Genomic DNA, 18,366 nt, shown 5'->3' with positions numbered 1-18,366 from the left:
GAAGCTCCTAAAGCCGAGGAACATGCCTTCTACCCTGAAGGTTGAGCTGGAGACTTCCAGGGAGGCAGAATTCGTCTGTGGCCAAAGTCACTGATGTAGTGAAAAAGCTTCACAGTGACAAGGCACTAGAGTGGATGAGATTCGCCTGGAATTGCTGAAAGCTCTTGCATGGACCTCAGAAAGCTCTCAATTTACCAGCTGAACTACATCCCCACCCTGGTCACGGACACAAGCGGTTGAAATGAGGTTATGTCCTCTGTTATCTGGGAGAGTCTCAGAGTAGAGCCGCTGCTCCTTCTCATTGAGAGGAGCCAGCTGAGGTTGTTGGGGCGTCTGATAAGGATGTCCCCCCAGTTGCCTCCTGTTGGAGATGTACTGGGCACAGCCAGCTGGGAGGAGACCCCGAGGTAAACCTTGGACTTGCTGGAAGTATTATATCTCCTGGCTGGCCTGGGAGCGCCTTGGGATGCTGGAGACAGGGATGCCTGGGTTTCTGTGCTTCCCCCATTGCCACTGCAGGCCCTGAGCTGAATGAAGTGGATAAGAATATGAAAAAAGACGATTAGGCATTCCACAACATCTTCTGGGTGAAACTGGTTGTTAGGTAACATTAAGTAAAGTCCAGCGGTAAGATGAGGTAAGTTTGTGTTTTTTTTTATTTCTCTTGGCTCTGATTTAAACTCCTGCAGCCGTGTTTGAATCAGCTGGAGATGTTTAATGATCTTTTTGGAGTCAGTTTAGGTTTTTGATTCTTTATTGTTGAGATTTTAATACAAAGTTGTTCTGGTGATTTTTTTTCAGGGTGAAGATCTGAAGGCCACTAGTGCCATGGAGATAACAGCTGCTTGAGACCTGGTTTATTAATTTCTAACTGGTTTTGATCAGAGGAGGATGGGTCTCCCCTTGTGAGTCTTGGTTCCTCCCAAGGTTTCTTCCTCCAGCTTTGAGGGAGTTTTTCCTTGCCACTGTCGCCTTTGGCTTGCTCACTGGGGGGTTTTATCTTCTATGTTTTGTTTCTTTTTACTTTTTTCTATCTGTACTTTTATTTGTTCATTTTTTTGAAACTGGTGTCTCTTTGAATGACCTTCAATCAAAGAACTGGTAAGTAATACTTTTTAAAGACATTTTAAAAAATCTGTATTTTATTCTGAAATATTTTATTAAGAAATAAAAATATATTAATATTAAGAAATAGCCAGTTGTTTATATTGTCAGGAAATTGAAAAGAGCCTGGTAAACTAATTACAGACCAGTGGGTCTAAAATGATCACTGATAGCAGCTGTATGGAGCTCATCATTTCTTCATTAATATTCTGTGTCTTTATTTTATGCCCTGTTATAAACAGGAGGACAGAGGTACATCTGGCAGCTGGTGTGAAAGATGAAGAACATAGCGAGAGAGAGAGAGAGAGACGCAGCAGAAAGATGATGGTGATCAGGTGATGGAGAGAGGTTGAGCAGGCGAGGATGGAAAGGGAAGGGTGAGGAAGGAGAAATTAGAGGAATTTGGTGTAAAGAAGAGAATAGTACAAATAAACAGTGAAAAGAAAAAACTACAAAGCCTTGTCATTACTGCACTCTGTGAGAAAGGTGGAAAGTGTCACAAGCTCCTCCAAAATCCTCTCTAACCATGTTTAGACACAGTGGTGCTCAGTTCTGGAGATCTATGAGAGTTCATATCCAACACATGGTTCTAATACTCTGATACCCCTGAAGGTCTTCATGACCTGGTTCTGGTGTGTTAGATTAGGACTGGAGATAAACTCATCAGGGTCAGGATTGGACACCCTTGTTCTAACAGCAACTTCTGTCTCAGGTAAACTGTTGTCATGAAGTCTGCTAAATGTCACTTATACCTCCACATTAATTATGGCCGTGTACGTTATGTGGTCTACATGTGTTTACAGTAGAAGTCTTAGTAAGTGTGTAGAATTTAGAATTAAGAAAAAGCACAGGCTTTCCTGAGGGTTGATTTATGTCTCCCTGTTTTCAGGAAACAGTGCCTTCATAAATGTTAGTCAGTTGTGCACGCTAGCTATTGTTTCTCCCATTCTGGTTCTGCCAATTAACCCACACGTTTGTAGCTCCTAGAAATGCTCCTGACACTCGGAGGGTACTTAACCCATGTCTCCAACAATACATGCGAAGCCAGCCCCCGCAAACATGCTGAACCGCAGCTCCACTGCACCAGCTAACAGAACTATGCCTGCCAACATCACTTAGGAGTGATGAGAGGAAAGAGCACGGCCAATTGTGCTCACTTGGACTCCAGCCACTGATGGCAAGGCGGCATGGCTCGGGATTCGAACTCAGAACCCCCCGAGTCATAGTGAAAAGAACTGAATTCTAAAATAAGACCTGAAATCTAGACTGTTATTATGTGTGTAAATCAAAAACTCAAAAGGAGCATTAAAAAAAAAAACATTTTTTTTTCTTTTTTACTTTTTTTTTTTTTTTACACTCTGTCCTTCTTCTACATAGCCTTGTGTGTGTGTGTGTGTGTGTGTGTGTGTGTGTGTGTGTGTGTGTGTGCATGTGGTTACATTTCAAGCACTGAAAACCTGTCAATTCAATTCAAATTTGGGGGGTAATATAGGGGGACAGGATCCAAAGTGTAGGCAAGGGCAACCGACCACAAATGGACTCGGATCAGCAGCAAGCAGACAGCAGAGGGCAGTTCAGCACACAGGGGAGAGAAAACAAAAGAGAAAATGATGATGTGTTTAGGAGTTTGAATAGACTGATGTGCAGCCTGTAAAGGAAGTAGATTAGAGAGACTGCAGCACTGATCAGGGACCTGTGAACAGAGAGCTGTACAGTCCAAATGTGTTAGTATTCTTACAAGCTCCATCAGCAAGGATAACAGTACAGTGCATTAATGGATTATCTGAGTCCCGAACACCAATAGGAAGTTTATTCCAGAGTTGGGGAGCCTTATAAGAGAAAGCTCTTCCTCCAGTGTTGGTTCTTCTAAAGCCAGGAGTTGTGAACGAAGTGTACGTGATGGGTTGTGTGGTTTAAGAAGTTCCTCAAGGTATTGTGGGGCCAAAACATTTATTTTATAATCAATGCAGAATTTAACTGGTAACCAGTGCAGGGACGAGAGAATAGGACACAGCTTCTCTGTGTCATGTAAGGAGAGTACATTACGCAGATTGGCAATATTACGTAGGTGAAAGAAGGCCATTTTAACTATGTAACAGATGTGTGCATCAAATGAGAAGCCAGAGTCAAAACAACTCCTGGGTTTTTTACAGTGCTGCTGGTTATGACTGAGAATCCATTTAATTTTACAGTAATATTTGGAATTTTTGGATTTATTCATATTTGGATCAATTAGTAAAACCTATGTTTTTTTCTGGATTAAGCAAAAACAAGTTGTGAGCCATTCAGTTCTTGTCCAGTTTATGTCTGCTCCAACATTCCTGCACATTTTAGTCTCTGTCTTGTGGAAACCTTTCTGTATGTGCTCACTCTATCCTACCTGCAAATTAGGATGGATAAGTGAACAGATTTGCCAGTATTGCTCTGCATCACAGCTGATCAAGATGGAGAGAAGAGTCTCTGCTTAAAGGGGCTTGGAAATCACTTTTTAAGAGAAAGACGTTTGGGGAGATGATGAAGAGAACGATCTTTCAGAATTTGAAGATCACATTTTTGTTGATTCAGGAGGAGGATGCTGGTGCCCTCTCAGCCCAACCCACAGAACAACCATCTGCAGAATCTGAAGTAGGTGTAAGATGCTGTGCATGTGGTGTACGTCTGTAGCAGCAGAAAGACTCAGTCTACCTGCATCAAGTGCAGGAAATACATCTGCAGCTCACACACAGTACAACTCTGCCCCTCATGTGTTCTGTAGGCTGGCATGAACTGACTATGTGTTCAGTGAGGCTGATGTGCTGATGTGGCTCTATTGGGTTAAAAGGCCAGTAATGCAGAGTGTCCAACCAGACCTACAGACATTGGCCGAGTGACACAAACACAAACAGCACAAGACTTCAGTCCATTTTGTAGCATTTTGTACTTTTATACTTGAGTAAAAAAATGTAAATCGTACTTCAGCTTTATTAGGAGCACCTGTACACCACTTCCATCCTGCAGTGATCTACTCAGCCAGTAGGTGGCAGCAGTGCAATAATGCCCATAATGCCCCAGAGTCTGTTCAAAAGCTTGAGCAGCTAATGCTGTCAGACACTCAACAGACAAGGTAATGCAGCTCAGAGCTGTGTGTGCTTTAGTTAAGGCCTTTTATAAGCGGATAACTTACCAACACACACATGAGAACAGTAAAGAAAAGGCATCAGTAGCGTTAGCATAGGCTGTATTTCTGCTAGCTAGTGAAAGAGGCTCTGATAACACAAGCTTGTAAAATGAGCGTCGCGAGCTCGCCAATATAGCAGTAACCTCCTCATTAAAAAGCCTGGCTTCTCCAACTAACATGAGCTGATGATGCAAAGATGACATCACTATTTCACATGTAGTTTTATTCAGCAAAGAGAATAGTTCATACATGTGAGTGACAGCAATATTACTAGTATAATAATCTTCTTCTTCTTATTAACTAGTAAAATGATTAGACAAGCAGAGGTAAAACTAGTCTAGAAACGCCCTGTATTGGATGATAACTATAAATAATACTACACTCCCATGAGGAGAACTTTGGAGATGATTTAATGAACACAGTGATGAAAAACCACAACTTTCTATAGGAATGTTATTAGTATTTATTTTAATATTAATGTTTTACTGAGGAAATAAACACTTGCTCAGAAAAGCCGCTTTTTAACTCTTAATTATCACAGATATCTAAAACATCTGCACAGAGCTGTATAGTTTTATATATTTTTAAATTATTTAATTTTTGTCACCTTGCAGTTACTTCTCTATCTAGATCAACATCATGAACCGAGCGGTGGAGCTTTTAAGGAGCAGACAGCAGCTGATCGAGTCTCAGACAGACGTGTTTCTGATGGAGGAGCTTCTTTAACCGCTCCGTTAGAAGAGATGACCGATCATCAGAGGAAGAAGGAAGAAGAAAGAGAGGAGAAAGCCCTTCTGTCTCCTAGCATGAGAACCTGAGGTGGCTTGTAATTAATGCTCACTCTTCTCTTCTCACATGTAGACTGAGTACAGCATTGGAAACTACCTCACTGCAATGTTCCAGTATATTGTGGAGCATCCCATTCTCCAGTTCCTCATCATGGTCATTGCTCTGGTTAACTGTGTCATCATCAGCGCCAAGACCATCTCAAGAATTGCCAAGGTGAGAACACTAAATCTTAACGCCACCAGATATTTTCAGACAGTCCGATCATGTTGCCTCTCCCACTGATTGACTAACTCTACAGCACAGCTCTGTGCTTCTATCAGTGTGTTTTGTAGGTGATGACGGGTGATGTTTCTGAGACTTTCAGAAACCCTGTATATTAAACTCCACTCTCTTTCTCACTGTAATTTCAGGACCATGAGACTGCATTCCTGATCTGGGAGCGGATCATCTTCACCGCTTTTATTTCAGAGATTGTTCTCAAATTGACCTGCGGTTTCAGTATTTTTTTGGTGGCATTGTTTTTTACAGTTTTCTCCTGGAACCTCCTCAAAATGTTTACTCCTATTAATCCATATTTTCCTTGTAGAAGGTTGCTGTGTCTCATCAAGTCTTATTTGATCTTTACTTCTTCTGTATCTGCAGAGCGGGTGGAATGTCCTGGATTTCTTGATCAATCTGGCTCTTAGATTGATCAAGGGTACAGATTCTTGCCCCCAAGCCAAAATAGGGTCATCAGGTGAGGAAAATTACAGTGACGTGTTCCCACATTTTAAGATCTCATCAGGTTTTTCATCTAGATCAATGGTCCTCATAAAGAAATGGACAAGAGGAGAGTGATGATGTATCTGTTTAGACCGAGTTTACAATTCTTAACTGTTCAATATTTGTGCTTCTTTCTTTTCTCCTTTTCCAGAATGCTGCGACTCTTTCGGCGTGTCAGGCTGTTTGCTTTCTTCTAGGGATTTTCCAGAGCACTCAACAGCATCTCCCGCTCCTTCTCTTGGGCATGGTGTAATGCTCTACGCTGTGTGTGAACAGCTTTGTCTTTAAATGTGCTCTAGATGTTTGGCCTGTGTGGAGTGATGCTGTTTGAGGATGATGTTCCATTTGCTTTTGGAGACTTCCCTACAGCCCTGTACACTCTGTTCATCTGCATCACCCATGGCTGGTTTAAAATCTACTATGGTTTTAAGGGGTAAGCAGCTCTTGTCTGGATCTCTGACTTTAACTAAATGAGTAAAAGTGTCAGTTCTGAAAGAGAACACTAGGTGAACATATGTGAGTGCAGTAAACTTCAGTGTACGTCCATCTGTTTTGGCACGTTTGTATTTGGTGAAGAGTCATATTTTATAGCCGCTCTACTGACAGTTTTGTCTAATTTAATATTCTGTCCATTTCAGTGTGGATGAAGCTCTTCGCTATGCTGCATTGGTGTACTTCTTCATCTTCAGTTGTGGGTTCATCTTCCTGAACATTTTTAGTTCTGTGATTATCATGAATCAAGAACTAGCTGTGGAAGCAGATTCCACTAAGGTAAGCCTGCTTTACATCCTAGCTTCACCTCCTGAGAACAACAGTGTGCAAATACCCAGTTTAACCCCCTACTTAAAGATACGCAAGATGAACATATTAATATTGTCTGCATATAAGTCATTTTTCTTTCTCTATATTTATTCAAACTGAATTATTTTTGTCACAATAACAGTCAGAAGAAGATGAATCCCAGAAGGATCTGGTACATGTGGAGGAAATAGTCGCATAAACCAGCATGACCCAGCGCCAGACACAGTCTCATGACAGGTGTCTCACGAACCTGACTTTTGACAAAATCTGGTCCTGTTAAGTTTGGCCATTGACCGGAATGAGTTCCAGGAGATTCGCCAGAAGTTGATGAAGTATGGGTCAACAGCACAGCTAATAAACACCTTATTTTACTTTCAGTCTGTCAACGGCTATTATGAAAAGGTCCGCCTGGACCGTAGAATGATGCACTGCTCTGACTGTAAATGTGTTCATCCAGGATTGTGGATGAGGTCCGAAACCTGCCCATCAATAAAGAGCGGGAGCTCCAGGCCCAGACGGAGAAAGAGATGGCCACCACCTTGACGGACAACTTGTTGGGTGATGACATCGCCTCTGGCCATGATATTCTGTCTACTTTCATCGCTCTGGAAGAGGTGAAGAAATACTGTTACTTAGCACAAACACTTGAAGCACTGTAATCAGATGAGAAGTGTATCTTGTTCCTCTAGAAATAAGACTTCTATTTACTCTGAGCTTTCTTCTCTGTTTCAGGCCAACCTTCTGTTTTCTATCAACCTTTTATTTTATATTCCTGTTAAAAACAGAAGGACAGAGGTGGACATCTGGCAACTGGTCTAAAAGATGAATAGTGAGAGATAGATATAGAGATAGAGATGCAGCAGAAAGATGATGGAGAGAGGTTAAGCAGTCGAGGATGGAAAGAGAAGGGCGAGGAAGGAGAAATAGGTGGAATTTGACCTGATGGAAAGAAGATTGATGTTCAGATAAACAGTTAAAAGAAAAAAACTACACAGCCTCGTCATTACTGCACTTTGTGACAACGCTGGGGTGTGTGGATATTGTAAGATTACTGTGGATATAAGTGTAAATATTGTTCAAAATAAATATATTTGATAACCGCCTTTTCTATCTTGTTTGCTTAATTTGGTATCAGCTAGCTAGCTGAGACTTTGTAAAACGCGTAGCTAGTCGCTAATAAGCTAGCATGTTAGCGAGCTAGCTGAATATTCAGAATTAACCAGCTAACGTTTTAAAGAGGGTCAAATATTGTGTTATGTGCTAAATATGAGATACATGGTCATAAATGTAATAAACTGCATTATGGACAGTTTACTTAGCTAGTGAAGTTATAATCAAACTCAAAAATACTGAATAACATGAAGTTACTTCAGAGAAGACGGCTATGAAGCTAGCACTAGCTAGCTAACTTACTGTTAGCTATGTTGATGGTTTCAGGGCAGCTTGGTGAAACTACTTACTGAAATGTATTATTAATAAGAAAATTAGAAGTGATATTTCATGAACTTGTCCCTCAGTAGATGATGAGTTAGCACTAATGTTATATTAATTGGGGTTTTGGGTGTTTTTTCATTCATTTAATGTAATGTTTAGCTTCTACAGTCTCCACTCACTCTGTGTAGGATTTGTACAGTAGGGGTTGGCTCTGTTCTCTTGTCTGCACTCATATTAACGGCCTGTGCTCCACCCATAACTTCATTACTTTAATGCTTTTTGTAGACCCACATTATATAAATTATGTAATTTACAAAAATCTAATTTATCCTGTGTGTTTTTTCTTTATTTTGGTTAGTTTGGAGGTGAGTGAGTGAGACTGTGGAATAGTTTAATTTTAAACTTATTATTAGCACTGCTGAGATAAATAATTATTAGCACTGCTGAGGTAAATTATTATTAGCACTGCTGAGGTAAATAATTATTAGCAATACTGAGATAAATTATTATTAGCACTGCTGAGGTAAATTATTATTAGCACTGCTGAGGTAAATAATTATTAGCAATGCAGAGGTAAATAATTATTAGCACTACTGAGATAAATAATTATTAGCACTGCTGAGATAAATTATTATTAGCACTACTGAGGTAAATTATTATTAGCAATATTGAGGTAAATTATTATTAGCAATGCTGAGATGGAATTATTATTAGCACTGCTGAGGTAAATAATTATTAGCACTGCTGAGGTAAATAATTATTAGTACTGCTGAGGTAAATTATTATGCAGACTCTGAGGTAAATAATTATTAGCACTGCTGAGGTAAATAATTATTAGTACTGCTGAGGTAAATTATTATTAGCACTGCTGAGGTAAATAATTATTAGTACTGCTGAGGTAAATTATTATGCAGACTCTGAGGTAAATTATTATTAGCACTGCTGAGATGAAATTATTATTAGCACTGCTGAGGTAAATAATTATTAGCACTGCTGAGGTAAATTATTATTAGCACTACTGAGGTAAATTATTATTAGCAATGCTGAGGTAAATAATTATTAGAACTGATGAGTGCTGAGGTAAATAATTATTAGCAATGCTGAGGTAAATAATTATTAGTACTGCTGAGGTAAATTATTATGCAGACTCTGAGGTAAATAATTATTAGCGCTGCTGAGGTAAATAATTATTAGTAGTGCTGACGTAAATTATTATGCAGACTCTGAGGTAAATTATTATGCATACTCTGAGGTAAACTATTATTAGCAATGCTGAGATGAAATTACTATTTGCACTGCTGAGGTAAATTATTATTAGCACTGCTGAGATGAAATTATTATTAGCAATGCTGAGATGAAATTATTATTAGGACTGCTGTGTGCTGAGGTAAATTATTATTAGCACTGCTGAGATTAAATTATTATTAGCACTAGCCGAGTGCTGAGGTAAATTATTATTAGCACTAGCCGAGTGCTGAGGTAAATTATTATTAGCACTGCTGAGTGCTGAGTTCAATAATTATTAGCACTGCTGAGTTCAATAATTATTAGCACTGCTGAGGTAAATAGTTATTAGCACTGCTGAGGTAAATAGTTATTAGCACTGCTGAGGTAAATCATTATTAGCACTTCTGAGGTAAATTATTAGCAATGCTGAGGTAAATCATTTTTAGCAATGCTGAGGTAAATTATTATGCAGACTCTGAGGTAAATTATTATTAGCAATATTGAGGTAAATTGTTATTAGCAATGCTGAGGTAAATAATTATTAGCACTGCTGAGGTAAATAACTATTAGCAATGCTGAGGTAAATAATAATTTGCTCTGCTGAGGTAAATTATTATTAGCAATGCTGAGGTAAATAATTATTAGCAATGCTGAGGTAAATAATTATTAGCACTGCTAAGGTAAATAATTATTAGCACTGCTGAGGTAAATAATTATTAGCAATGCTGAGGTAAATAATTATTAGCACTGCTGAGGTAAATAACTATTAGCAATGCTGAGGTAAATAATTATTTGCTCTGCTGAGGTAAATAATTATTAGCAATGCTGAGGTAAATAATTATTAGCACTGCTAAGGTAAATAATTATTAGCACTGCTAAGGTAAATAATTATTAGCAATGCTGAGGTAAATAATTATTAGCACTGCTGAGGTAAATAATTATTAGCAATGCTGAGGTAAATAATTATTAGCAATGCTGAGGTAAATAATTATTAGCACTGCTAAGGTAAATAATTATTAGCACTGCTTAGGTAAATAATTATTAGCAATGCTGAGGTAAATAATTATTAGCACTGCTTAGGTAAATAATTATTAGCAATGCTGAGGTAAATAATTATTAGCACTGCTGAGGTAAATAATTATTAGCACTGCTTAGGTAAATCATTATTAGCACTGCTAAGGTAAATAATTATTAGCACTGCTGAGGTAAATAATTATTAGCAATGCTGAGGTAAATAATTATTAGCAATGCTGAGGTAAATAATTATTAGCAATGCTGAGGTAAATAATTATTAGCACTGCTTAGGTAAATAATTATTAGCACTGCTGAGGTAAATAATTATTAGCACTGCTTAGGTAAATAATTATTAGCACTGCTGAGGTAAATAATTATTAGCACTGCTTAGGTAAATCATTATTAGCACTGCTGAGGTAAATAATTATTAGCACTGCTGAGGTAAATAATTATTAGCACTGCTTAGGTAAATAATTATTAGCACTGCTTAGGTAAATCATTATTAGCAATGCTGAGGTAAATAATTATTAGCACTGCTGAGGTAAATAATTATTAGCACTGCTTAGGTAAATAATTATTAGCAATGCTGAGGTAAATAATTATTTGCAATGCTGAGGTAAATAATTATTTGCAATGCTGAGGTAAATAATTATTTGCAATGCTGAGGTAAATAATTATTAGCACTGCTGAGGTAAGTTATTATTAGCATTTACACTGCCCGCTGCGTCCGCAAAGCAACCACCATTGTGGATGACCCCACCCACCCTTCACACAGACTGTTCTCCCTCCTGCCATCAGGAAGAAGGTACCGCAGCATCAGGTCCAACACGACCAGACTCTGCAATAACTTCTTCCCCCAAGCCATCAGACTGAAAGTAGGGTGTCGGATTAAAAAAAACTAGCTTTCTACAAAACCACCTTCTCCAGTTTTAACTGGATGCACAAGAAAATAGAAATGAAGCTCCAGTCACTGGTTAATCAGTATTCCTCCCTACAAATGAAGACACCATGAAGACTAAAGAAAGAACACTCCACACAGCTCCGAGAAATGGTTATTGGTGAGTGTGAGTCAGGGAATGGAGACAAAACAATTTCCAAGTCACTGAACTTCACCTGGAGTTCTGTTAAATCCATCATTCAGAAATGGAATATGACACATGTGTAAATCTGCCTAGAGCCGGCCAGTCATAGGTGTCTTGGTGGCCTTCCTCTCTAGCCTCCTTCTTGCACGGTCACTCAGTTTGTGAGGACAGCCCTGCTCTAGAAAGATTTACGTGTGCCATATTCCTTCCATTTCTAAATTTAATTTAATTTCTTTTGTAAATTATTGTGACAAAAAAAATAAAATGATGTTGACCATGAAAGCAATAAAAGGGGAAACCATCCAATGGACTGAATACTTTCATAGGCGCTGTAGGTCGTATATCACCTCCACATAAACAAGGGCACTATAGACTACTGTACTGTAAATCATCTGCAAACTGGTAAATCTGGTCTCTTCATTTCACTGTAATATAGAGAGACTATTCTCACAGGTCAGTACCAGTAATTACCATTCACAGTTTCTCACTTCCTGTTCTGTTTGAGTATTTAAGCTTCATCCAAAACTCTTTTCTAACATCCAGCAAAACAAACGCTGATCTTACATTCAAGTTTTTCTTTGATCTCTGTTTATGCTTTATGAAACTTTGTGTAATTAAATCTGACATATGAAAATATTTAAACCTGCACAAGCCTTCATTTTCTATCTTTCCTCTTTCTTAGAGTGTCAGAACTGTCTGTATTTAAATGTAAAGGTAAATATTCAGCAGTTCCTGATTGTCACTCTCCGGCCTACCTGTGATTAGTAGCTTAGTGTGTTAAAATTATTACCTGTCCACATCTTAACTCATTGAATTTATGCAGTATAACAAATATTAAATATTATTTTATTATTAAATAAGCAGGCATTAAATGTGGTATTCACTTTAATGTGGCTACAATGTAAGTTTCAGTCTTTACCAAAAACCTGCAGATCAGTGCCCTCTACTGGTCACGTGTCCGACATTCTTGATGAATTTAAAATTTTCAATAAATATTTCTTTATTATTTAATAAACGTCCCTTACCCCATAAGCAGTCAATCCCCCAGACATGTTTGATATCTGAAGGTGCTTATTATGAGGGGAATATAATGATAAAAATGTATAAATGTGAAATCTAAATATAAATTTTGTAACTTTTGTTGATGTAAATTCCCAATATAAAATATGATAAAAATATCAGTGTGTTTGATGTGGAACAGACTGTAACATATCTTATATTTATAAAACAATGAAATCTTTAGTTTATGGATTTTCCTCTTTTTCATTTTTAAACACATCGTTGATGAAATTTTTCTTTAGACAAGTTTTTTTTTAAAGAAGCTGCAGAAAGGTTTATTTACTTATTTGCAAGCTCTGTATTTCCTTCAGGTAATGCTAATCTGTAATATCACAATACTGGTAGTGTATCGAACACAACCTAAACCTTTATATTTCATCAATATTCATTATTTTTTCTTTAAAGTGGAGCTAAATTGTTAACTGTTAACACAAATTCAGAATGACTTCAGTGAAACACTTCCAGCAATAAAGGGGTTGGTTTTATCAACCGGAAGTTGATCCTCCATGTTTACAGTTGTCAGTGAACCGCCTATAAATATAAGTATATCTATAAAAAATATTCTGTTCTAATAATTCTAATATTTTAATCTTCATTTTTATTGATCAGTGACCACTAGATAATATCATATATGAATATTCTGTCCATTTACAATCACTTAGTATTCAGATCAACGACATGTGATCAGTCCTCGTGACCCAACTAGACTAGCATATGCGCTAACTAGCAGATGCGCTTGTCGGCTGGGTGACGTTTGATGGTGGAACGTTTATGACGTCATAGAGTGAGAGAGATTCCATGGTAACGAACAGAGCGGCGGAGCTTTTAAGGAGCAGACAGCAGCTGATCGAGTCTCAGAAGAGATGAGCGATCACCAAAAGAAGAAGAAGAAGGAGGAAGTAAGAGAGGAGAAAGCCCTTCTGTCTCCCAGCAGACAGAACCAGAAGCACCTCGCCATGCTCAAGGTGGACCAGGTTCTTTTTTACCTGTTCTCTTAAACTTCTCCATTTACCTGTTTTTTCAGGTTCTTTCCAGAGCTTTTGGTAAATACATTTTGTGTAAGATGTGTGTATGGATATAGAGTCTAAATGAATGTCTGTCTTTTTGGGGGCAGAAAACATCTAAAACCTCTTTGGAACCACAGTCCGTGATGGAGGAAGTGGAGGAACCAGGAGAGGGCTTCATGGAGCTGCTCCACGAAAATGTAAGAAAGACAAAGGAGTTTCACTTCAGTAATGAACTATAAGGAGTCACTGGGTTTAATCCATCATGTGCTGAGTTGTGGAATTGCTCTACTATAAATCCTAAGACCTTTATAAGACCAGCTTTGGCTCTTCACTGGGCCTTTGAGTCCTGACCAAAAGTTCTGAGATGTTAATAATTCTCACTCTTCTCTTCTCACATGTAGACGGAGTACAACATTGGAAACTACATCTCTGCAATGTTCCAGTATATTGTGGAGCACCCAATTGTCCAGTTCCTCATCCTGGTCATTGCACTCCTCAACTGCATCATCATCAGCGTCCAGACCAACTCGAGGATTGCCAAGGTGAGAACCCAAAATCTTGATGTCACCAGATATTTTCAGACAGTTCGATCATGTTCCCTCTCCCACTGACTGACTAACCCTACAGTACAGTTCTGTGCTTCTGTCAGTGTGTTTTGTAGGACAGGTGATGTTTCTGGTACTTGTGTTTGAGTGTACTTTCAGAAACCCTGTATATTAAACTCCACTCTCTTTCTGACTGTAATTTCAGGACCATGAGACTGCATTCCTGATCTGGGAGTGGATCATCTTCACCGCTTTCATTTCAGAGATTGTTCTCAAGTTCACCTACGGTTTCAGGATTTTCTGGATGGTACTGTTTTTTTCTCAAAATGTTTACTTCTATTAATCCATATTTTCTTTGTAGAAGGTTGCTGTGTCTCATCAAGTCTTATTTGATCATTATTTCTTCTGTATCTGCAGAGTGGGTGGAATGTCCTGGATTTCTTGGTCAGTCTGGGTCTGATGGTGGGGTACAGATTCTTGCCCCCAAGCCAAAATAGGATCATCAGGTGAGGAAAATTACAGTGACGTGTTCCCACATTTTAAAACTCCTCAGGTTTTTCATCTAGATCAGTGTTCCTCATAAAAGGATGGAAAAGAGGAGAGTGATGGTGTATCTGTTCAGACTGAGCTCACAGTTTGTAACTGTTCAATATTTGTGCTTCTTTCTTTTCTCCTTTTCCAGAACGCTGCGACTCTTTCGGAGTGTAAGGCTGTTTGCTTTTTCCGAGGGATTTTCCAGAGCACTCAACAGCATCGCCCGTTCCATGTCTGCACTGCTGAACATCTTCATCCTCATCATGTGCTTCATGGTGGTATGTGCTCTTCCACAATTCGTATTTGTATGATAAAATCTCAGAAACGATCCAAAAGATAAGGTCTCTGTACTTGTGTTTTGTTCATGGTGAAATGCTGTACGCTGTGTCTGAAATGCTCTGTTATTGATTGTGCTCTAGATGTTTGGCCTGTGTGGAGTGATGCTGTTTGGGGATGAAGTTCCATCTGCTTTTGGAGACTTCCCTACAGCCCTGTACACTCTGTTCATCTGCATCACCCAGAATGGCTGGTTTAAAATCTACTATGGATTTAAGGGGTAAGCAGCTCTTGTCTGGATCTCTGACTATAACTAAATAAGTAAAAGTGTCAGTTCTGAAAGAGAACACTAGGTGAACATATGCGAGTGCAGTAAACTTCAGTGTACGTCCATCTGTTTTGGCACGTTTGTATTTGGTGAAGATTCATATTTTATAGCCACTCTGCTGACAGTTTTGTCTAATTTAATATTCTGTCCATTTCAGTGTGGATGAAGCACTTCGCTATGCTGCGTTGGTGTACTTCTTCATCTTCATCTTCAGCTGTGGGTTCATCTTCCTTAACTTTTTTAGTTCTGTGATTATCACCAATCAAGAACTAGCTGTGGAAACGGATTCCACTAAGGTAAGCCTGCTTTACATCCTAGCTTCACCTCCTGAGAACAACAGCGTGCAAATACCCAGTTTAACCCCCTACTCTACCTGAACATATTAATATTGTCTGCATGTAAGTCATGATTTTCCTCTTATTTTATTCCAACTAAAACTTTTGTCTTAATAACAGTCAGAAGAAGATGAATCCCAGAAGGATCTGGTACATGTGGATGAAGTGGTCGCAAAAACCAGCATGACCCAGCGCCAGACACCGTGGCACGACAGCTGCCTGACGAACCTGACTCTGGAGAACTTTGAGAATCTCGTCCTGTTAAGAGAAGCCATCGACAGGAATGAGAAAGAGTTCCAGGAGATTCGTCAGAAGTTGATAAAGTAAGGTTCAACAGCACAGCTGATAAACACCTTATTTTACTTTCAGTCTGTCAACGGCTATTACGAAAAGGTCCGCCTGGACCGTAGAATGATGAACTGCTCTGACTGTAAATGTGTTCATCCAGGATTGTGGAAGAGGTCCGAAACCTGCCCGTCAATAAAGAGCGGGAGCTCCAGGCCCAGAGGGAAAAAGAGATGGCTACCACCTTGACGGACAACTTGTTGGGTGATGACATCGCCTCTGGCCAGGCTGGAGATATTCTGTCCACTTTCATCGCTCTGGAAGAGGTGAAGAAATACTGTTACTGAGCACAAACACTTGAAGCACCGTAATCAGATGAGAAGTGTATCTTGTTCCTCTAGAAATAAGACTTCTATTTACTCTGAGCTTTCTTCTCTGTTTCAGGCCAACCTTCTGGATTCACGGACAACAACTGACGTGTTTGGTGAAGGTTTGGTGCAGGAAGGGATTCGCAGGCTGGCCAGAGAAGCTGTGACCGATTCCCTGTTGCGCAGCAAGTCTTCAGTAATGTCCGTGACCCATAGTAATTAAGTCATGCTGAAGCATTGACTATTGATCCTTGGTGGGATGTTATTGGACTTCTGTGCTAGTCACAGTTTGTCCATAACAAACAGCACGTTCAAACACAAGGTTGCTTATAAGTGTACTTGGTACAGAGCACCTTGGGTCAGAGGTAAGTTACCGACATCGAGGTCTTGTCGTCTGACCTGTGGCTGCGTGTTTCGGATGCATTGGTAAAGAGAGGTGCTGAGCTGTGAGCTGATCACCATCTGATGAGTTGAATCAGGTGGCAGCTAAACCTGCCAGACAAACCTGACAGGCCCAAACGAGTAGTCTGTGTCTGCCAGGGAAAGCTGGCAGAGGACTCTGATTTTCATCTCTGAACTCTCATCTCCAAGGGAGCTTCTCACATGTTCTGGAGGAGGTTGGAGACACTGATTCAGAATTGACCTTGTTGAAGACCTCAGTTGTGGAAGCAACTGTTCATAGCTGTTGCCAAAACCTTGTCCGTGCCTGTTATGATGGCAACCAAAGAACCTGTTGGTGAACACCAGCAGTGAGGGAGGCTGTCAAGCGGAAGAAGGAGAATCGGGGCACTCTTGATTCCGCTGATTGGCACAGACAAGTAAATAAGGTAGCAGCTTTGGCAGTGGCAGAAGCGAAATCCAGGGCATGTGAGGAGTCTGTAGAGTTAATGGAGACTGATTTTCAGGTGTCTTCAAAGATGTTCTGGAAAAGGCTCCAACAACTCAGAAGGGGGAGGAGGGACATTGCCCAAACTGTGCTCAATAAGGGTGATGAAGCTCTGAACTCAGCTGAGGATATTGTTGGGCACCAGAAGGAACACTTTGAGAAGCTCCTAAAGCCGAGGAACATGCCTTCTACCCTGAAGGTTGAGCTGGAGACTTCCAGGGAGGCAGAATTCGTCTGTGGCCAAAGTCACTGATGTAGTGAAAAAGCTTCACAGTGACAAGGCACTAGAGTGGATGAGATTCGCCTGGAATTGCTGAAAGCTCTTGCATGGACCTCAGAAAGCTCTCAATTTACCAGCTGAACTACATCCCCACCCTGGTCACGGACACAAGCGGTTGAAATGAGGTTATGTCCTCTGTTATCTGGGAGAGTCTCAGAGTAGAGCCGCTGCTCCTTCTCATTGAGAGGAGCCAGCTGAGGTTGTTGGGGCGTCTGATAAGGATGTCCCCCCAGTTGCCTCCTGTTGGAGATGTACTGGGCACAGCCAGCTGGGAGGAGACCCCGAGGTAAACCTTGGACTTGCTGGAAGTATTATATCTCCTGGCTGGCCTGGGAGCGCCTTGGGATGCTGGAGACAGGGATGCCTGGGTTTCTGTGCTTCCCCCATTGCCACTGCAGGCCCTGAGCTGAATGAAGTGGATAAGAATATGAAAAAAGACGATTAGGCATTCCACAACATCTTCTGGGTGAAACTGGTTGTTAGGTAACATTAAGTAAAGTCCAGCGGTAAGATGAGGTAAGTTTGTGTTTTTTTTTATTTCTCTTGGCTCTGATTTAAACTCCTGCAGCCGTGTTTGAATCAGCTGGAGATGTTTAATGATCTTTTTGGAGTCAGTTTAGGTTTTTGATTCTTTATTGTTGAGATTTTAATACAAAGTTGTTCTGGTGATTTTTTTTCAGGGTGAAGATCTGAAGGCCACTAGTGCCATGGAGATAACAGCTGCTTGAGACCTGGTTTATTAATTTCTAACTGGTTTTGATCAGAGGAGGATGGGTCTCCCCTTGTGAGTCTTGGTTCCTCCCAAGGTTTCTTCCTCCAGCTTTGAGGGAGTTTTTCCTTGCCACTGTCGCCTTTGGCTTGCTCACTGGGGGGTTTTATCTTCTATGTTTTGTTTCTTTTTACTTTTTTCTATCTGTACTTTTATTTGTTCATTTTTTTGAAACTGGTGTCTCTTTGAATGACCTTCAATCAAAGAACTGGTAAGTAATACTTTTTAAAGACATTTTAAAAAATCTGTATTTTATTCTGAAATATTTTATTAAGAAATAAAAATATATTAATATTAAGAAATAGCCAGTTGTTTATATTGTCA

The 18,366-nt window shown here is 39.7% G+C and overlaps 1 protein-coding gene across 1 annotated transcript; it reads left to right on the top strand.

Annotated features, from left to right (window-relative positions):
- Positions 1-249: 249 nt before the first annotated feature.
- On the top strand, positions 250-16,330 carry LOC140561374 (cation channel sperm-associated protein 4-like). The gene is made up of 16 exons (XM_072686543.1): positions 250-407; positions 1,347-1,356; positions 5,123-5,263; positions 6,112-6,185; positions 7,071-7,227; positions 13,242-13,403; positions 13,574-13,633; positions 13,838-13,978; positions 14,187-14,288; positions 14,399-14,487; positions 14,664-14,793; positions 14,935-15,071; positions 15,277-15,415; positions 15,575-15,777; positions 15,903-16,065; positions 16,184-16,330. The coding sequence occupies exons 1-16, from the start codon at positions 250-252 to the stop codon at positions 16,328-16,330; spliced, it is 2,013 nt and encodes a 670-aa protein (XP_072542644.1).
- The last annotated feature ends 2,036 nt before the right edge of the window (positions 16,331-18,366 follow it).

This window comes from Salminus brasiliensis, chromosome 8, assembly GCF_030463535.1.
Source record: "Salminus brasiliensis chromosome 8, fSalBra1.hap2, whole genome shotgun sequence".
Classification (NCBI taxonomy): domain Eukaryota; kingdom Metazoa; phylum Chordata; class Actinopteri; order Characiformes; family Bryconidae; genus Salminus; species Salminus brasiliensis.
The sequence above is the reverse complement of the archived record's forward strand: the minus strand, read 5'-3'. Positions and strand labels throughout refer to the sequence as shown.

Excerpts from the sequence above, each read along its gene's own strand:
- LOC140561374 (XM_072686543.1), top strand. The coding sequence starts at position 250 with ATGTCCTCTGTTATCTGGGAGAGTCTCAGAGTAGAGCCGCTGCTCCTT. Across the intron at positions 5,264-6,111 it reads CCATCTCAAGAATTGCCAAG|ATGTTTGGCCTGTGTGGAGT; the intron begins GTGAGAACACTA and ends AATGTGCTCTAG. Across the intron at positions 15,778-15,902 it reads ATTCGTCAGAAGTTGATAAA|GATTGTGGAAGAGGTCCGAA; the intron begins GTAAGGTTCAAC and ends GTGTTCATCCAG.